This window comes from Plectrocnemia conspersa, unplaced genomic scaffold (assembly GCF_051122295.1).
Source record: "Plectrocnemia conspersa isolate PC_06_02 unplaced genomic scaffold, ASM5112229v1 ptg000001l, whole genome shotgun sequence".
In the NCBI taxonomy this organism is placed as follows: domain Eukaryota; kingdom Metazoa; phylum Arthropoda; class Insecta; order Trichoptera; family Polycentropodidae; genus Plectrocnemia; species Plectrocnemia conspersa.
In genome coordinates this window covers 32,053,981-32,070,819 of record NW_028277165.1, presented here as the reverse complement: position 1 = coordinate 32,070,819, position 16,839 = coordinate 32,053,981, and the positions used below count along the sequence as shown (strand labels likewise).

The 16,839-nt window shown below is 33.4% G+C and overlaps 2 protein-coding genes across 4 annotated transcripts; both read right to left on the bottom strand.

The window, feature by feature from the left end:
• Positions 1–1,774: 1,774 nt before the first annotated feature.
• On the bottom strand, positions 1,775–6,505 carry LOC148239633 (uncharacterized). 2 transcript variants are annotated; one of them, XM_088191232.1, is made up of 5 exons: positions 6,443–6,505; positions 4,481–4,545; positions 4,341–4,416; positions 4,207–4,283; positions 1,775–4,127 (listed from the first exon to the last, which is right to left on the bottom strand). In XM_088191232.1, the coding sequence occupies exons 1-5, from the start codon at positions 6,459–6,461 to the stop codon at positions 2,028–2,030; spliced, it is 2,337 nt and encodes a 778-aa protein (XP_088047358.1). In that variant the 5' UTR covers positions 6,462–6,505; the 3' UTR covers positions 1,775–2,027. The 2 variants fall into 2 exon arrangements, with proteins under 2 accessions (XP_088047358.1, XP_088047440.1); XM_088191314.1 differs by lacking the exon at positions 6,443–6,505 and adding an exon at positions 4,612–4,714.
• Positions 6,506–10,249: 3,744 nt separating this feature from the next.
• On the bottom strand, positions 10,250–14,818 carry LOC148239632 (uncharacterized). 2 transcript variants are annotated; one of them, XM_088195358.1, is made up of 5 exons: positions 14,760–14,818; positions 11,998–12,044; positions 11,850–11,931; positions 11,709–11,791; positions 10,250–11,632 (listed from the first exon to the last, which is right to left on the bottom strand). In XM_088195358.1, exons 1-5 carry the CDS (start codon positions 14,776–14,778, stop codon positions 10,481–10,483), a joined length of 1,383 nt encoding a protein of 460 aa, XP_088051484.1. In that variant the 5' UTR covers positions 14,779–14,818; the 3' UTR covers positions 10,250–10,480. The 2 variants fall into 2 exon arrangements, with proteins under 2 accessions (XP_088051484.1, XP_088051398.1); XM_088195272.1 differs by lacking the exon at positions 14,760–14,818 and adding an exon at positions 12,712–12,977.
• Between the last annotated feature and the right edge of the window lie 2,021 nt (positions 14,819–16,839).

The window sequence follows — 16,839 nt, the reverse complement described above, 5'->3', positions numbered from 1 at the left end:
TGCACTTTTATTATTATATGAGACTGCTTTTCAATATTTATTTTCATTTTACTTCCGATCGCCTTGTAATAGTGAACATATGCAGGCCCGAGACAAAAATATCTAAAATAGAAGTATGCAGGGGTAAAGTGTAGAAAAAATAATTTGACAAATGACTATCCAAAGAATATTTTCCATCTACAATAATTTTGATCTCTTTAAAAAATGGAATTTTTTAAAATGTGCGAAATAGCAAATTGTGCATAAGTCGAGGGCCGTCTGTATATATTATATATATATATATATATTATTACGTATGGAAAAGTTGAAATCATATAATTTTAGTAGCACCTACTAGATAACTTGTATTTTCACTGGTAAAAATATGTATCTACCTATAAAAATGTATTCCAATATGATTTCACCGAAATGACTTATTTGTGATGGATTCGAGACTGTTTTTTTATATATTTTTTGAGGAATAACCCGAGAATTTCTGGTTTAGAATCGGACGTCGAATCAGCTCTTTCTAGAGATGGGGGGGGGGGGAGCAAAAGTTGGTCGGTCAGTGCTCGTTTTTTTAATATTTCGATTTCATTAACTCTTTGAGCGGTATCGTTGTACATGTACGATAGTCGATCTTCTGTTTTGAGTTACCCAAGATAGTTATATATTTACTTCTAACTGAATAAATAAAAAACATTGAATTTGTATAAAAAAAAATTATATTTTATTTAATGTGAATGATTTCTATAGAAAATAAAAGCAATAAATTGAAGAGTATGAAATAAATAAACATAACAAAAAATATTTTATATTAATTTTATAAAAAATATTGAGAGCTTCTGAATTGATGTAAAAAAATCACAAAAACCGAATAATATATAAAATAAATTAACGAAATTTGATAATAGAAGCGTTAAAATAAATTATTAAAACATACTAATAAAAACATGTAGTCAAATAAAAAAAATTGAGATTCAGTGATTTTTTCTAGAATTTACTATCAATGTAATATAAAATAATAATAAATTAAAAACAACAGAAATAATCATGGAAAATACGTAAAATTAACTCACTCCCAGGTGTGTACTAACAAATGTGTATAAATAAACTCACTACTGGAAGGATTACATGCAGTGGTGTAGCTAGGGTATGTGCCACCCAGGGCAGGGCGATCCTTAAAAGATAAAATCAGCCTTTCTTAAAATAAATATATTTTAGTGCATTCAGGGTTAAGAACCACACTAGACGACCCCATCGCGAATATGCCGCCCCCAAGCAAGTGCCGCCCGGGGCGGCCCGCACCCCCATAGCTACGTCACTGGTTACATGACATGAATTCTTCTGGCCAAATTCAAGGGGGGACAAAAGCCCCCACTTGCTCTGCTCCCAAATGATGTCCCTGTATCCTGTTTTCTTTTACATTTTGTTGGATTTAAATTTATTCTTTAACTACCCCTCCTTCATTTTCATCTTCAATGGCAGTTGTTTCTTCAAATCAAAACTCTGAAAGGCCTTCTTGTAACTTTTAATAGGAAAATGATATACTTACAAATTTCAAATGTGCGTATTTTAAGGAATATGCCATGCACAAATGAAAATGTCTCATTCCAACTTTGAGCATTTGAGTTTTAATTTTGAAATCTTTCACTGCTGCAAACATTTCAAATAAGTCATCACTGAAGTCAGACATAAAGATCATCGAAATGCATTATTCACAAAGTCGGGATTCTGGAACTTGATTATGCACTCGCACAAACCTAGGAACGGACAAGATAATAAATAAAATACGTTTTGCTTAGAAATATAACTTTTTAATTTAAACCTCAATGTTATCTTAAAATTTATAAATAGACAGTTTCAAATTATCCGCTAAAAACATAATAAAATCAAAAGTTTCTCCGACCGGTTCAATCGCCAGTCTGAGTGTTCAGCTGCACTAAACGACTTCATCGGCAACACCAATATGCTCATATTTAATTTTTAGGACTGTGGACCGTTACGTCTATTAAATTATTTATTTTTAAAAGCTTTTCCATATTTTTTTACTTATGAGTTTTCATATGCCGTAAGAGATTAGGCTTTGTTTGGAATGCTTTCTCGCATTTTTCGCATTTGAAGGCACGAACATCATTATGCAATTGAGAATGGGTCATAAGTTCGGATTGAGTCAAATACGTTTTTCCACATTTTTCGCATTTAAGGCCAAGAGCATCGCTATGAGTCAACATGTGCCGCAAAATAGTAAATTTTGATCTGTATTCTTTCCCACATTTTTCACATTTATAAGCGTGAGTTTTATAATGAGTGGACATATGCTGCGAAACGCACAATTGTGTTTTGAATGTTTTTTCACATATTTCACATTTAAAAGCGCGAACTTCTACATGAATTTGAATATGCTTTTTAAATTCGAATCTAGTTAAGTATACCTTTCCACACGTTTCACATTCATGGACTTTAGCGTTTCTTTGAGTTATTATTTGCTGTAAGAGCTCAGAATTTACATTGATGTCTTTTCCCCTTTTATCGCGTTCGTAGGCGTGTGACATCATATGCCGTAAAAGAATAAATTTGGTTCTGAACGCTTTACTGCACTTTTCACATTTAAAGTTTAAAACGTCACTATGAACTAACATATGTTGTGTAAAATTTCTTTTGTTTACAAATATTTTATGACACTTTATACATTTAAAGTCATGAACGCGGCCATGATTTAGGATATGTACTGTAATACCTTTTTTAGTTTTGAATACTTTTCCACATTTGTCACATTTATAGGTGCGAGCGTTTCTATGAGTTATCGTACCTAGCGAAAGATCTGATTCAACATTGAATTCTGTTCCACATTTTTCACGCTGATAGGCATAAGCGTCACTATGAGTTATCATATGAAACGAAAGAAAATGGTTTGATTTGAACGCTTTCCCACATATTCCACATTCAAAATGGCGAACGTCTTTATGAACTAGCAAATGTTGTGCAATACTATTTCTATTTTTGTATGCTTTGCCACATTTTTCACATTGAAAGTGGGAATGTGGCAAATTATGAACTATCATATGTTGTGCAATACTGTTTTTAGTTTTGTATGTTTTACCACATTTTTCACATTCATAGGCATAGGCGTCGCTGTGAGTTTTCATATGTCGCGAAAGCTCCGAATATATTTTGAACCTTTTTTCACACTTTTTACATTCATAGGCGTAAACGTCGCCATGAGTAATCATATGGTTCGAATGCACACATTTCGTTTTGAACGCTTTTCCGCATACTTCGCATTCAAACTTGCGAACGTTGCTATGAGATTTAATATGTCTCGAAAGATCGGAATTAGTCAGGAATACTTTTCCACATATTTCGCATTCATAGGCATGAGTTAGCATATGCTGTAAAAGAATACATTTTGTTTCAAAACTTTTATTACATTTTTCGCAGGCAAAGTCGTTATGAGTTAGCATATGTTGTGAAATTTTTTTTTTAGTGTCAAACGTTTTATGACATTCTTCACATTGAAAGCCGTGATTTTCTCTACGATCTCGGATATGTTTTGTAATATCTTTTTTGGTTTTAAACGCTTTACCGCATTTTTCGCATCTAAAAGCGCGAACTCGGCCATGAGTTATCATATGTCGCGAAAAGATATATTTTGTTTTAAACGTTTTTCCACATCTTTCACATTTGAAAGCGCGGACCTTGCTATGAGTTAGCATATGTTGTGCAATTTTGCCTTTAGTTACGAACCCTTTATGACATATTTCACATTGAAAGTTACGAATGATCCTATGATTTTGCAAATGTATCACTAGACTTCTTTTAATTTTGAATGCTTTTCCACATTTTTTACATTTATAGGCATAGTCGTCGCAATGAGTTTTCATATGCAACGAAAGAACCAATTTTGATTTTAACGCTTTCCCGCATATTTCACATTCATACGCGCGAACTTTGCTATGAGTCAAGGTATGCCGCGTACAAACTAATTTCGTTTTGAACGCTCTTCCGCATATTTTGCATTCAAAGTCGCGAGCGTCGTTATGAGTTTGAATATGTCTCAAAAGATCGGATTTAGTTAAGGATACTTTTCCACATTTGTTACACTTATTCGTTCGTCGAACTCTGATATATTTTCCTCTTCCTAGTTTCTGAAAAGCGAAATTTATTCGTTAGATAAATTGCATACGTCGAAATACATAGAGATAAAAATCAAAATAAGACTATTACTTTAGTGACGATATTTTGGTGATATACGTCCGCACTGGTGGTGTTCGCCTCCAGTACGTTCTTAACATCGTGCATTTCTGAAATAATTTTAATATATTAAAATGTAACGGCATATATCGTCAAGCGTATCTAACCTGTTTCGAACATGTCGTCCGTGTACTCTACGAACGTATCATCGCCGCTACTGTACTCGCATTTCACATTCGAAAACTAGAAAATAAAACATAAATTTTAAGATCACACGAATAAACAAATAGGTGTAACGTTTCATTACCTGTACTATATGTTGAATTGTGTCAAAGGGAGTGTACGTTTCTTCGTCATTTTCACTGTCAGCTTCTGCAAAAATTAATATACATTATATATCGCTTTCAATCGAAAATACATATTAGCCGACAAACTAACAATAGGAAGTACGGTATGAACAGAAATTCACACCGGATAAATCTGTGGCGGACCATACAAAGACCCTCATTTGTGGGGGATCTTAATTTTGAAACTCGCATTAAGCTCTGACCAAAGTGATTATTCATCAATAAGGATAAACTAGACAATAGTGGGATCACAGAGGCCCTCGATATGGCTAGAAAAAATAAGGGTTTCTCATAAATAACACGCAAGGATTCTCCCGTGCATTGAATGAATATTTCTTTGTTACGAAACGGTCACGGGAAATTATATCACCGGAAGACAAATAGCACCGTAAGGTCACAACATTCCTGTTGTACAATTTGACCTTAGAGATATATATCAAGCGAATGTCACTTTCTAAAGACGTATACTTATTTCGTTGTTCTAAGAAGTGGATGTAACGATTGGCTGGATGATTACTGAATAATTGTGATTGGTCAGCAAGCTTTGCAGCCCTGAATATATAAGGCTAGTCGCCAACAAAGACTGCAGCAGAGACTAGCAGACACCCGTTCGCCTGTAGAGAACATGGGCGCTCACAACCTTAGAAGGACTCCACCATACGAGCACCGTATCAGAGGGATCAATCTCCGCTATACTGTCGCTGCCATGCCACCTACAAGACCTCTGAAGATTTTCCACCGACATCATCCCTCCGCCAGCTTATTCACCACTGCTTGGAGAAAATATTTCACCCATCATAGTCTGTCGCAATATGTAATATTATCTAATAAAATTCTCACTAGTTTTCACCTGCGTTTTACTATACTTATAGGTAGATATATATATATATTTTTACCAGTGAAAATATCATTTATCTGGCAGGTGCTAATAAAATTATATGATTTTAACTTTATCATATGTAGTAATATATACGATTTATTTACATGCGATGTAAAAATGTTACAGTGAATCTGTATTTTTAAGTCCAAATAGTCCATGGTCAGAGGGTGGTAGGTTGGAATAGGCGTTCGCCGTAGAAGACAGACGTCATTTAAGCACTGTGGCTTAAGCGACAGAACTACTCGACTCGACGAAAATTACCTTTAACAATATATTGGAGATTTGAACAATTTGATTTTTATTAAAATTGAATATTGAGTGCTATTGGAGAAGCTGGGGTTGTCGTCACAATGTCTACTGAACGATCTGCCAATGTGACAAATTCATGATTCGAGATGTCTCTGATTAAATATGTTCGTGTCTTGAAGATCGTTAACACAAGGACTGTATGACATGTCTATCATGCTTCCTTTATGCTAAGTTGATTAGATATCTTCGTTCAAGGAAGATTGTTTTCCTCAAAACTTTTGTCTTCCTTAAACAAAGATTTCCAGTCATTTGAAAATTTTTTGAGAAGAAATTACCACAAAGTTAAAAAAAAAAGGTCTATTTGGAAATTTTTGTCGACGAGAGTAGATGCCCCCTTGAATTTAGCCAGAAAATATACGTGATTTAACGAAATACTATGAATTTTAATGAAATCGAAATATTAAAAAAACTGACTGGCCAACTTTTGCACCCTCCCTCTCCCCTCTCCCCTGGAAGAAAGTAAAATGATGTCCCTGGCCTAGGAATGGATACGCTGACAGATAATTGTTTAGCATTGAGTATTCTCTTTTATTGTCAAGTATTTTGTCAACGAGTTGGATATAAGTTTGAAGCCCGCAATAAATATGTCACATAAATCACAGATTCGGATGTGCGGTCTAAAGAAGCCGGGAAAGTCTAGGGCTACTAAAACATTTGTCAACAGAGAACTTCGTGTTATAAGTAAAGAAGAATCGTCCATTTTTGTTTGGGGATATAATAAACGTGATAATACCAGTTTTGATAAACGCCATTGTAATCGGCAAAGTAGACGTCAAAAAAAGTCCGGTCCAAATACGACCGACCGCCGAGCATGACCATTGTCTTTCATCTGGAATACTGATAAAACTATCGTGTATATATGCGCTGTGCGACACAAAAATCATAATTGAAAATAATTAAAAATCATAATTGTGAATTCAGAGTCTCTGCTATAATTGTGTTGTTATTGTATCTCGGTTTAACGCTATTACAATTTAAATTGTATTATTATGCTTTTCTCCCTTTGCTCCACATACAAGTTGCACCACTTTCATACATATTTTTTGTTTGCTAATTTACCTTTCATTGTATAATATCTGAATGTGTGATGAACTGTTGAGCCTTGTAATATGTTTTTACATTTATTGGAATATTAATAAAATAAGTTATAGCATAAATAAAGGCTTCGTCCACATGCTAGAAATAATGAACCGATCATTCGCAGTAGGGTGACCATTCGTCCAAGATCCTGCGGGACAGTGCCGGATTGTAACTCCATGTCCCGCACGAATATTTGTTCCGAAATTAGAGATTAGTATATTATCAAAATAAATTTTGTTTGTTATATTTTCACATATAAATCGAATTATTTTTAAGCTTTATATTGACAACATTGTAAACCAACATTATTTTGCATTATATGTCTTTGCATCTTCGTATTCGGGTATCGACAAACAGGTGCAACAGGTAATTTATTAAAAAATATGGAATTTGCACTTTGTTTGCCGGGCACGAATGTGGTCACAGAGAGTTTTTTCAAATATTACTAACATGTGGACAGCAGATAAATCGAAATTGAATATTGATACTTTGAAGGCAATAGTTATTACAAAGTGTAATTTTGAATGCAATACTTGCGAGGACTTCAAGCAGCAAATAGAAAACTGTGATGTAGTCCTTAAAAAAAATCATTATATGTTAATATTAAATATTTTTTTTTTATTGATTCATTAAAAATATTTTTTATAAAATTACCCCCCTCCCCGGATTGTACCCTAGAAAAAATGGTCACCCTAGGCAATGGACTAGGGGACGTTGCGGGCTAGTCGTTAGCCTCAATGTCGCCAGTCCTCAAAAACACCAGCGTTTCTCACGTCGACAACTGTCAAAACGCCCAACTTATTTGCCACTTTCCCTATATAATCTTTTGAATCTGTATAATATATAAGATTTGACACACACGAGGTCAACCAACTTGTTATTTAAATCAAACGTGTTAACACAAATTGGTTATTGTATAAATGTATTAGTATTGTCACTATATTATATTTTTATATATGTCTTGTAATTGTATTGGCGAATTATCGCTAAAGTATAGTTTTGTTTCTCGAAGACTCAGCTTATTAGAGAGAGCTAAGACGGCTTGGTAATTCTGTTACGCTGTCTCAAGCTCATTTACCTATGACTATAATATAATACTTTTTACTTGTAAATGTGTGTTTTTTTTTCTTTTTAATCCTACATTAGTATTAAATCGGTGCTTAAGCCATCACAACATATACACATACATACATCCAGGTTTCACAAAATTTCCGAGAACAAGCAATTCTATACACAATTTATCTTCAATATATGGATCTCAAAATGCAAAATATTAATACCCGGCTAAAAAGTTCTTTGTTTAATTTTTTAAAGTTTCTACTACATTGAGATTATGTTTTTAACTTATTAATATAACCTTTATTTAGCTATATCAGTTTAAAGTTTCATAAATATTTATTGCTAAAAATTAAGTAAACAATCCTTGTTGTCGGGTATCTTGCACCGTCATTTTCGTTCCAGGAACATGAACATGTTATGATTTTTTTTGTTTATTTCGCCCTTTTTGAATAATGATTGTTGCCACTTTGTGGATCTGCATATTTTTTTGTAAAAACTAAATAGTCATTTCCTGGGGTAGGAAATGTTTCCAATTTGACATCTTAATCAAACATCACGTACATATTCATTATCACCAAATGTTGCTATCATCTCCATAAGTTCCTTTGGTACTTGTTAACAATGTCGGCGCCACACTCACATATTAATGATGGGTTTGTCCATACCATTCTGAAAATAAGAAAGGTATAAAATTATTGAATCGTGTATAAAACAAGTAAGACATTTAGGAAGCTCCACTAACACATTAAAATTTATAATTTGACCACAAAAAACGATATTTATAAATTTATTTGACTCAAAATACTCTACTCTTTAAAATATTTTAGTTAATAATTACTTGACAATTCATCGTATTTGAACCGAATGTATGCTGCGATTTTGATGTCTACCGTAAAATTGATCAAATTACAGTAATAGTATTTTTTTATAATTCGCATTTAGCGTTTATTTTATAAAACCATTTTATTGTATAAAATCTATATACATCTTTATTCATTATTAAAAAAAACAATATTCTACCATTCTAATCATTACTACTACTCTCATTACCCTATTTTGTAATATATTATATGATATTGTTCAATACTGCCTTCTTTGTGTATTTCAACATTTTCCGTTCAGGGACCTTTCAGAAGAAACTTAAACTTACTAATGAAGTTTTGTATATACGTACATGAAACAAAGCCATAGGCCCACAGAAATCACTCTGTCCCATATAATGCATGCAATGCAGGCCAGCCAACGAGAGCACTTCTCCACGAGCCCTCGGGAGAAATACTAATGCAACTCCAATAAAATATATAGCTTTACAGGGGGTGGGGTCCCGCTCATCTGGCCGTCAAAAGCTGGGTGCCCGCTCATAAGAGTTGGACTTGTATGGCCCTAGTACTGGTAACGACAGTGGCACTGTCCGATACAGACCTTTACTAAATTATACAAAAGGAAAAAATCAGATGGCCTTCCCCAATGTGGACGCAATCTTTCGGCTGTTTCTTAGCTTAATGGCCACTAACCATTCAGGAGAAAGGTCTTTTTCGAGACTTAAAATTATTGCGTCTTTATCTGTAATCTGTATTTTTATGCCAACATAAGATTGGATCTAAAAGCGTAACATTCTCATTGTCATGTTGTCACGATCATCTTATTAATACACTCAGTCAATAGAATTTGAAAGTTATTGTTTTTTAATTTTATTTTTTTGAAAATTCATAATTATTAAAAAAAAAAATCAATCATGTAATCTTTTAATCACGACGTACTGTATTTAACAATAACATTGTATGTCATTAAGTATTTTGTAATTATTATGATTGCTTTTACAATTATTATTATTATAATTTCTGCTACTATTATTAATATTATTATATTATATTTCTTGTCATTTTTATTATTTAAATTAACACTTTTGGGTTTTGAGGCCGAAGGGGTGTGACTTTACAGCCAGAAATGACGCTGGAAAGCTGATAACAATTTACTGTAAACACTAAATAATCAATGAATAAAATATTATGTAATTGCCAATAATAATCATTTTATTAAATGATTAAATTGCATCTAATTAAGGTATATTATTTATATAACATTTTTGCTCCTATACAAAAGCTTTGCTTTGCCTGAAAGACATATCTGTCGATAGAGCAGTATCTCCGTAACCTGCAGTTAAATTTAATTCAGCGATATGATTAACTGACGGATGATAAACAGAGCTGTGGAGTCGTTTCAAAATTTACAGACTCGCGATTTTAACAACACATTTTACAATTGTATTAAGATCGACCTTTTTTATAATATAAAATTGATGGCAATAGAAATATTGACAACGATTTTTAAATTACAAAAAAAATAAATAGGTTGTATCATATGAAGTGGCTGATTTTTTAATGAGATGTAAAATGCTATATTTGTTTTAAATACAATTTTATTAATCAAAATATGTCACTAAAAAACACACGGAGTAAAGGTGCGATCTTCATCTGTGAACATTTTCATCAGTAAAACTTTTTATGTTGTGAAGATTTGGTTTGGTTAAAAATATTTTAACACATTTTTACATTCACGGTTAAAGCGTTGTTTTAATATTTCATACGGTATGATACTGCTTTTAGTTTTGAATGTTTCCATATTGATCGCGTTATAATTTACAAGTACCACCATACATTTTTCTATGTCGCGAAAGACTCTGTTTATATTTGAATGCTTTTTCACATTTCTCGCATTCAAAGTCACGAGAGTCACTATGAGTTTGCATATGTATCGCAAGACTGTATTTAGATTTTAATGCTTTTCCGCATTTTTCACATTCGAAGTCAGGAGTGTCGATATGAGTTTGAATATGTCGTAAAATAATAGATTTTGATTTGAACGAATTTCCACATTTTTCACACTCAAAATCACGAACATTCGTATGAGTTTGCATATGCCGTGAAAGTCTGCTATTAGTTTTAAACGTTTTTCGACATTTTTCACATTTAAAATCACAAATGTCGCTATGAATTTGCACATGCGTTAAAAGAACAGCTTTGGTTTTGAATTTTTTTTTACATTTGTCACATTCAAAGGCACGAACGCTGCTATGAATTTGCATATGTATCGAAAGTATGGCTTTAGTTTTGAACGTTTTTTCACATTTATCACATTCAAAGTCACGGGCGTCACTATGGGTTCGCATATGTTTCGAATGAGATGATTTTAATTTGAACGTTTTTCCACATTTTTCACATTCAAAGTCACAAAAATCAATATGAGTTTGCCGATGTTTTGAAAGTATGGATTTAGTTTTGAACATTTTTCCACATTTTTCACATTCAAAGTTGCGCGCATCGCTATGAGTTCGCATGTGTTTTACAAGAGTGGATTTTAATTTGAACGCTTTTCCGCATGTTTCACATTCATAGTTACAAGCTTCACTATGAATTCGCATGTGTCTAAAAAGTAGGGCTTTATATTTGAATGCTTTTCCACATTTTTCACATTTGCAAACATCTCTATGAGTCAGTTTATTATGTTTTACAAGTTTGTATTTTTTTTTAAAAGCTACTCCACATATATCACAATCGAAGTAATGAAAATCACTATGAGTTTGTACATGTTGCGAAAGATTGGATTTTGATTTGAACGCTTTTCCGCAAGTTTCACATTTAAAGCTACGAACGTCGCTATGTGTTTGCATATGCATCGAATGACTGGATTTCGCTTTGAACGCTTTTCCACATTTGCTACACCGAAATTTATAAGAAACTTCATGTACACATAGAGCTCTGGTACAATTATCTCTTCCTGGCTCCTAAGATGAAAATTTTATTTGTTAAAAATATAAATATCAATATGTATATATATGAATTAAAATTTATTTGACTTGCTTTAGCGATGTCGTACATTCTGTGAGATAAAAGGTCCACACTGGTAGTATTCGCTGTGAGTACATCTTTAACGTCGTGCGTTTCTGAAATAATTTTATAATTCGAAATTGAAATTTATTAAAATGTAAGAGTACGTCTTACCTGTTTCAAACATGTCGTCTGCGCCATCTCTGGGTGTATCTTCGCTGCTGTCGTTGTCGTATTCACATTTTATATTAACGATCTTGAAAAAATAAACATTAGTTAATATCATGTGAATTAACAAGGGTTACATATTTTGTTTCATTACCTCGACTTTACATTGCATCGTTTCATTGTCATTTTCGACGTCAGCTTCTACAAAGACAATTATCGTAACTACTAGTAATAAATGTGTTTTACATTAGAATGTGAAAATAATCAATTTGTAAGAAATCATAAGAAAGTATAAGACTGTTACATGTGGAATATTTCTCAGTCTGGTTGCTTTAATTCTAAAACTCTCATTTTGATTATTTCCTCTTTATTACTAAACTGCCTTACGTTTCGACAAATCATCTTCACCATTAACTGCTTAAGGACAGGTCCTACACGTATGCGGGATTTTCGAAGTTAGCGTAAGACCAGCGTCTGCATATGTGCAGGATTTCGCTTGGCGTTACACTGGGAGGTGGCATATGTGCGTATTTTTCATATGACCCATTAGGTGAGTATTTTTATTTGCATTTAGAAATGGTATTTTATTATTCTAATGCGTATTTTGTTTTATTTCTTAGAATTTAAAACAATCCAGTAAAGATGGAATTATGTATTATGAATCATTATTTCTATTGTTAAATTTTATTATTATTATGTTATAAAAAAACGGCTGTGATTTAAAAGGGAATTATTTTAAGAGCTATGTGCATTTTAATAAATACTTTGTTCCATAAAACGAATTGTTTGTGCATTTATGTAAGGAAAATCTCTATAATTTTACTTTGGAAAAGGATTTGTTGCAGTTATTTATGGGGTATTTACTTACTGACTAATGCTCGCTCGCATCTAATCTGTCCAAAAGGGACGTCATTAGAGAAGAAGAGGAAGGCAGGTGTGGGTATTTCCCCCCCTTGAATTTGGTCAGAAATATGCACGTCATTTAATGAAATGTGAGAGTGGATCAAATATAAATGAGACTTTTGCATTTCATTTTTTTTATTTGCAAGAAAAAAACCATGTATGTATAATTTTTCAACATAATCTTCTGCTTTAGAAATGCAATTTTACTAGCAGAACGGTAGCTTTTTATTTCCGTCATCGTAATAAAAAGTGAGTTTTTTCAGAAGCCAGTTGCGCACAAATTCCTCTACGGTATTGTTGTTGAATTGTTTGCCTCCTAGAGCTTCTTTCAGTGACCCAAAGTATGGGGCCTTGCATTGTCATGGAGAAGAACCGCTTCTCTTATCGGTTGGTCACATTGTTTGCAGCGATAAGCAAGTCACTCAAAAGTTTGCAGTAGTATATAGCATTGATGGTTTCAAAATCAATATGCAAAATGTCGCGCCGGTCCCAAAAAACAGACGCAAGCACCTTGTCTGTTAACAGCTGAGTCTTGGCTTTCACGGGGACTGCCTCATTCCTCTTTCTCGACTCCACGCTGGCTTGTTTCGACTCGGGTGTGTAGTGATATACCCAAGTTTCATCACAGGTAACGATGTGATTAAAAAATGTGTTCCCTTGTTCTGAAAACTGCGCCAAGAGCCGTTCACAGACGTGCAAACAGTGAAAGAGTTTGTGCGCAACTGTCTACGGACACAACCCACTACTTTTTGCAATGATAGGATAAAGAAGATAAAGCAGGAGATTATGTTGAAATATGATGTACACTTTTTTTTCTTTGTTCTTGCAAATAAAAAAATTATATTTTTACTAGTGAAGTCCAAATACATTTTTACCAGTAGATATATATTCTACTGTCGAAAATATAATTTAACTAATAAGCGCTAGTGAAATTATATGCCGCACTAAAATGTCTATGAAACTCAATTTGACAGTTGCGAAATATTCATTTGCTGTTCAAACCCAAACCTAACCTAATGAAAGTTTTAAAACTAATTATAGTTTTGGAGCTTTCGTTCAAGTCCAAAATACAAACTCATTTCTAAGGGGAAAATAAGCGGAAAAATAAGTGTACGGACATGTACGGAATATGTCACATCTCGTATATTGCTCGTTTGTCTACACATAGATATTAAACTATGTTTTAAAAATATGATAGCTATTCTTATCGATATTACTATGAACTACTGTTATAAAAATGGCTGATCAAAGTATATTAAAATTGAATTTTGACTAATATGAGACTTTTCAGAAGTCAGGACCTCAGCCATTTTTGTTTGTTTACAAAATATATAAAAATGATGAAAAATACTTGTTCGAAAAACGATTAAAAAACAAATAAGACCACACTACTTGTTAATTAGCATGGCCTAATGCTCAAACACCACCGGTTTTGTATTCCACTGCGTAACACTAGTGTGGTGTATGCGTGTGTGAAAATATTTTTTTAATACAAATAAAACATTTAAAAAAATTAAAAATTAGTCACTCAAAGCTGAACCGAAAACCGAAGAAACCGTTATTTTTTCATTAACGAAAATTGGAATCGAACTTATACATATATTTTTTTAAATTGAACTGGAACAAAAAAATAACTTTTTGAAGCTTTGATTTTACAGTGGAAATACTTATAGAGCTACACTATCGAAGGTTTTGATTTTATTAATAAATATCTCTCTTCGATGTTCCGAATACTAAGGATATTATTTTTGTACAAAACTATAAGTCCGCTTTAAAACTGTTTTCAATTCTGGATGCTATTGAATATAGGTTTGACAAAATGTCGTTATTATGAAAAATAAGTTCTCTTAAAACAAACTAATAATAATAATAGTAAGCTGAATTAAAAGTAATTTAATGTAGTAAAAAATGTAAGTATTCTTGGGTTAATTTTTTTTTTATAAATTGAAGAAAGGATATTGGTCGTTAAACTATTTTGGTTGTTATTTGCGATTAAGAAAAATAAAATTATACCGGTTTTGATAAGCGCCATCGTATGTCAGCGACGATTTGACAGTAGACGTCAAAACAATAACTGATGTTTGGTCCAAATACGACGAATTGTTGAGCACGTCAGAAAAATGGGGGAATTAAAAGCGCTACAGATTAAAAAATTATCAATATATTAAAAAAATACTTTTAATGCGTTTCAAAACAAATATGAAATATATAAATTATTTACGTGCATAGAAAATAAGGCATATGTCATTCTACACAAAGATTTGCTTTTGTACGTGTAGTTGTTTTTACACTTCTGCTGACAATATTTTCATGAATTTGTCAAATATTTACAAAATAAAATGCTAATTAGCGATTTTTGGGCTATGCCGACCACGTGTCAAATTAATTATTAAAAATCCTATTTTCTATCTTAAAAAAATAACAAGTGTTAATCAACTTAAGTTAAGAGTTAATAACGAAGTCTAAGTAAAAGCCAATACAAGGCAAAGCTCGATACGTATTAGGCAAAGCACAAGTACTTGCACGAGCACTTGGTATTAGGGCTCTACGAGTCTGACACAACGGGTAAGCTGTTGGACTTTTACATCCAGAGGTGGTCCTCACCCTTCTGTAGTACTATTTTTTTTATTAGATTGCTCAGTATATTCTTCGACCAGTTGTGGCAGACGGGATGGCAAATGTCGTTATTGCTGCGGTTGATCACCGCAGTTCTGTCCCTCTTGCGAGAGCCCATGCTCCTCGAAAGGAGTTCACGTTACTTTCCCACACTAGAGTGACGGGCTTCCAGCGTGCGGTGGACTGAGGGGTGGTGGTGTCAGCAATCCGTCAATACTCACCGATTTTAAGCTGCAGGCTTTAGTGTGCTATCATGATTGCGTCCTATATTATTGTTCGTTGCGTTAAAATCATATATATAATTTCACTAGCACCTGCAAGATAAATTATATTTTCACCCGTAAATTAAAAAAATTATAGTTTAGAATTATTTAGGATTTTTCTAGGTGGTTGCAAAATTTGGCCAGTCAGTGATCGTTTTTTCAATATTTCGATTTCATTAAATGACATGTATTTTTTGGGCCAATTCAAAGGGGGACAAATGGGAGCATTTACCCCCTCAAATGACGTCCCTGGATTGCAATGAGTGATTGGCCGCATCCAAGTGATTCACTTAGACACTGTTAGGTTCATTCGCGTAAAGTTGATAGCTTAAATTGCACATGCGCGTATATCATATAGCAAGCTTGAAGAAACACGGAAGTATCTTAATCTGTAGTTGGCTTTCTCTGGGAATTGGCATTCAAACATTGGATAATTTGGTCCATTTTTATTTAAGGGTGCAGAACTTAGACGCTGCTGGTGTTGCGTTTGAGAAAAGGTTAGAGGCATTCTTTTATCTTGCAGATTTTTCACAATGCCTTTAAGCTTCTGAATATCGCACAGCGTTGGCAAATAGAGTTCTTTGGAAGACTGTATGACTATGGAACGTCCGGAACTGAAGTGGATGAGCTGTTCCAACTTGCAGTAGACGTTCACTCCCGAACGCAGATAAGAAATTAGAGAAAAGGAGAGGCAAATCAGTCAGTACCGCGCAATATAACTTATTTTTGGTCCATACTTTTTTGAGGAAGAAAGGGTAAGTGTTTCGGTAACTTCCAAGCGCAATATCACCATACTGGATAGCTTTTTGTAATCCAGATTGCAGGATGTTGAATTCATAGTTCTGTGGTTTCGACTGGACGGAGCTACAGCTCACACAGCTGAATGTTCAATGGCTGTATTGCGTGAAATGTTCCTTGACCATCTGATTTTTCTAAGGGGTGATCTGGCATGGTCGACCCGTTGCGTTGGCCAGATTTGAGCCTCTGAAACTTTTTTCTCTGGATCTATCTCAAGAAAAAAATTTAACAGCGACTAAGAAATCTGGATGAATTTTAGAACAGAATCGCAGAAGAAGTAAATGCCATACCAGCTGATCTCACGCGCAGAGTTATGGACTATTTTTTATTAAATTGCTTTTTTAATTTATTGTATCCAATCAAAATCAGGGAGACTGTTTCACTCCACCATGTATAAAGATCATCTAACAAATTTT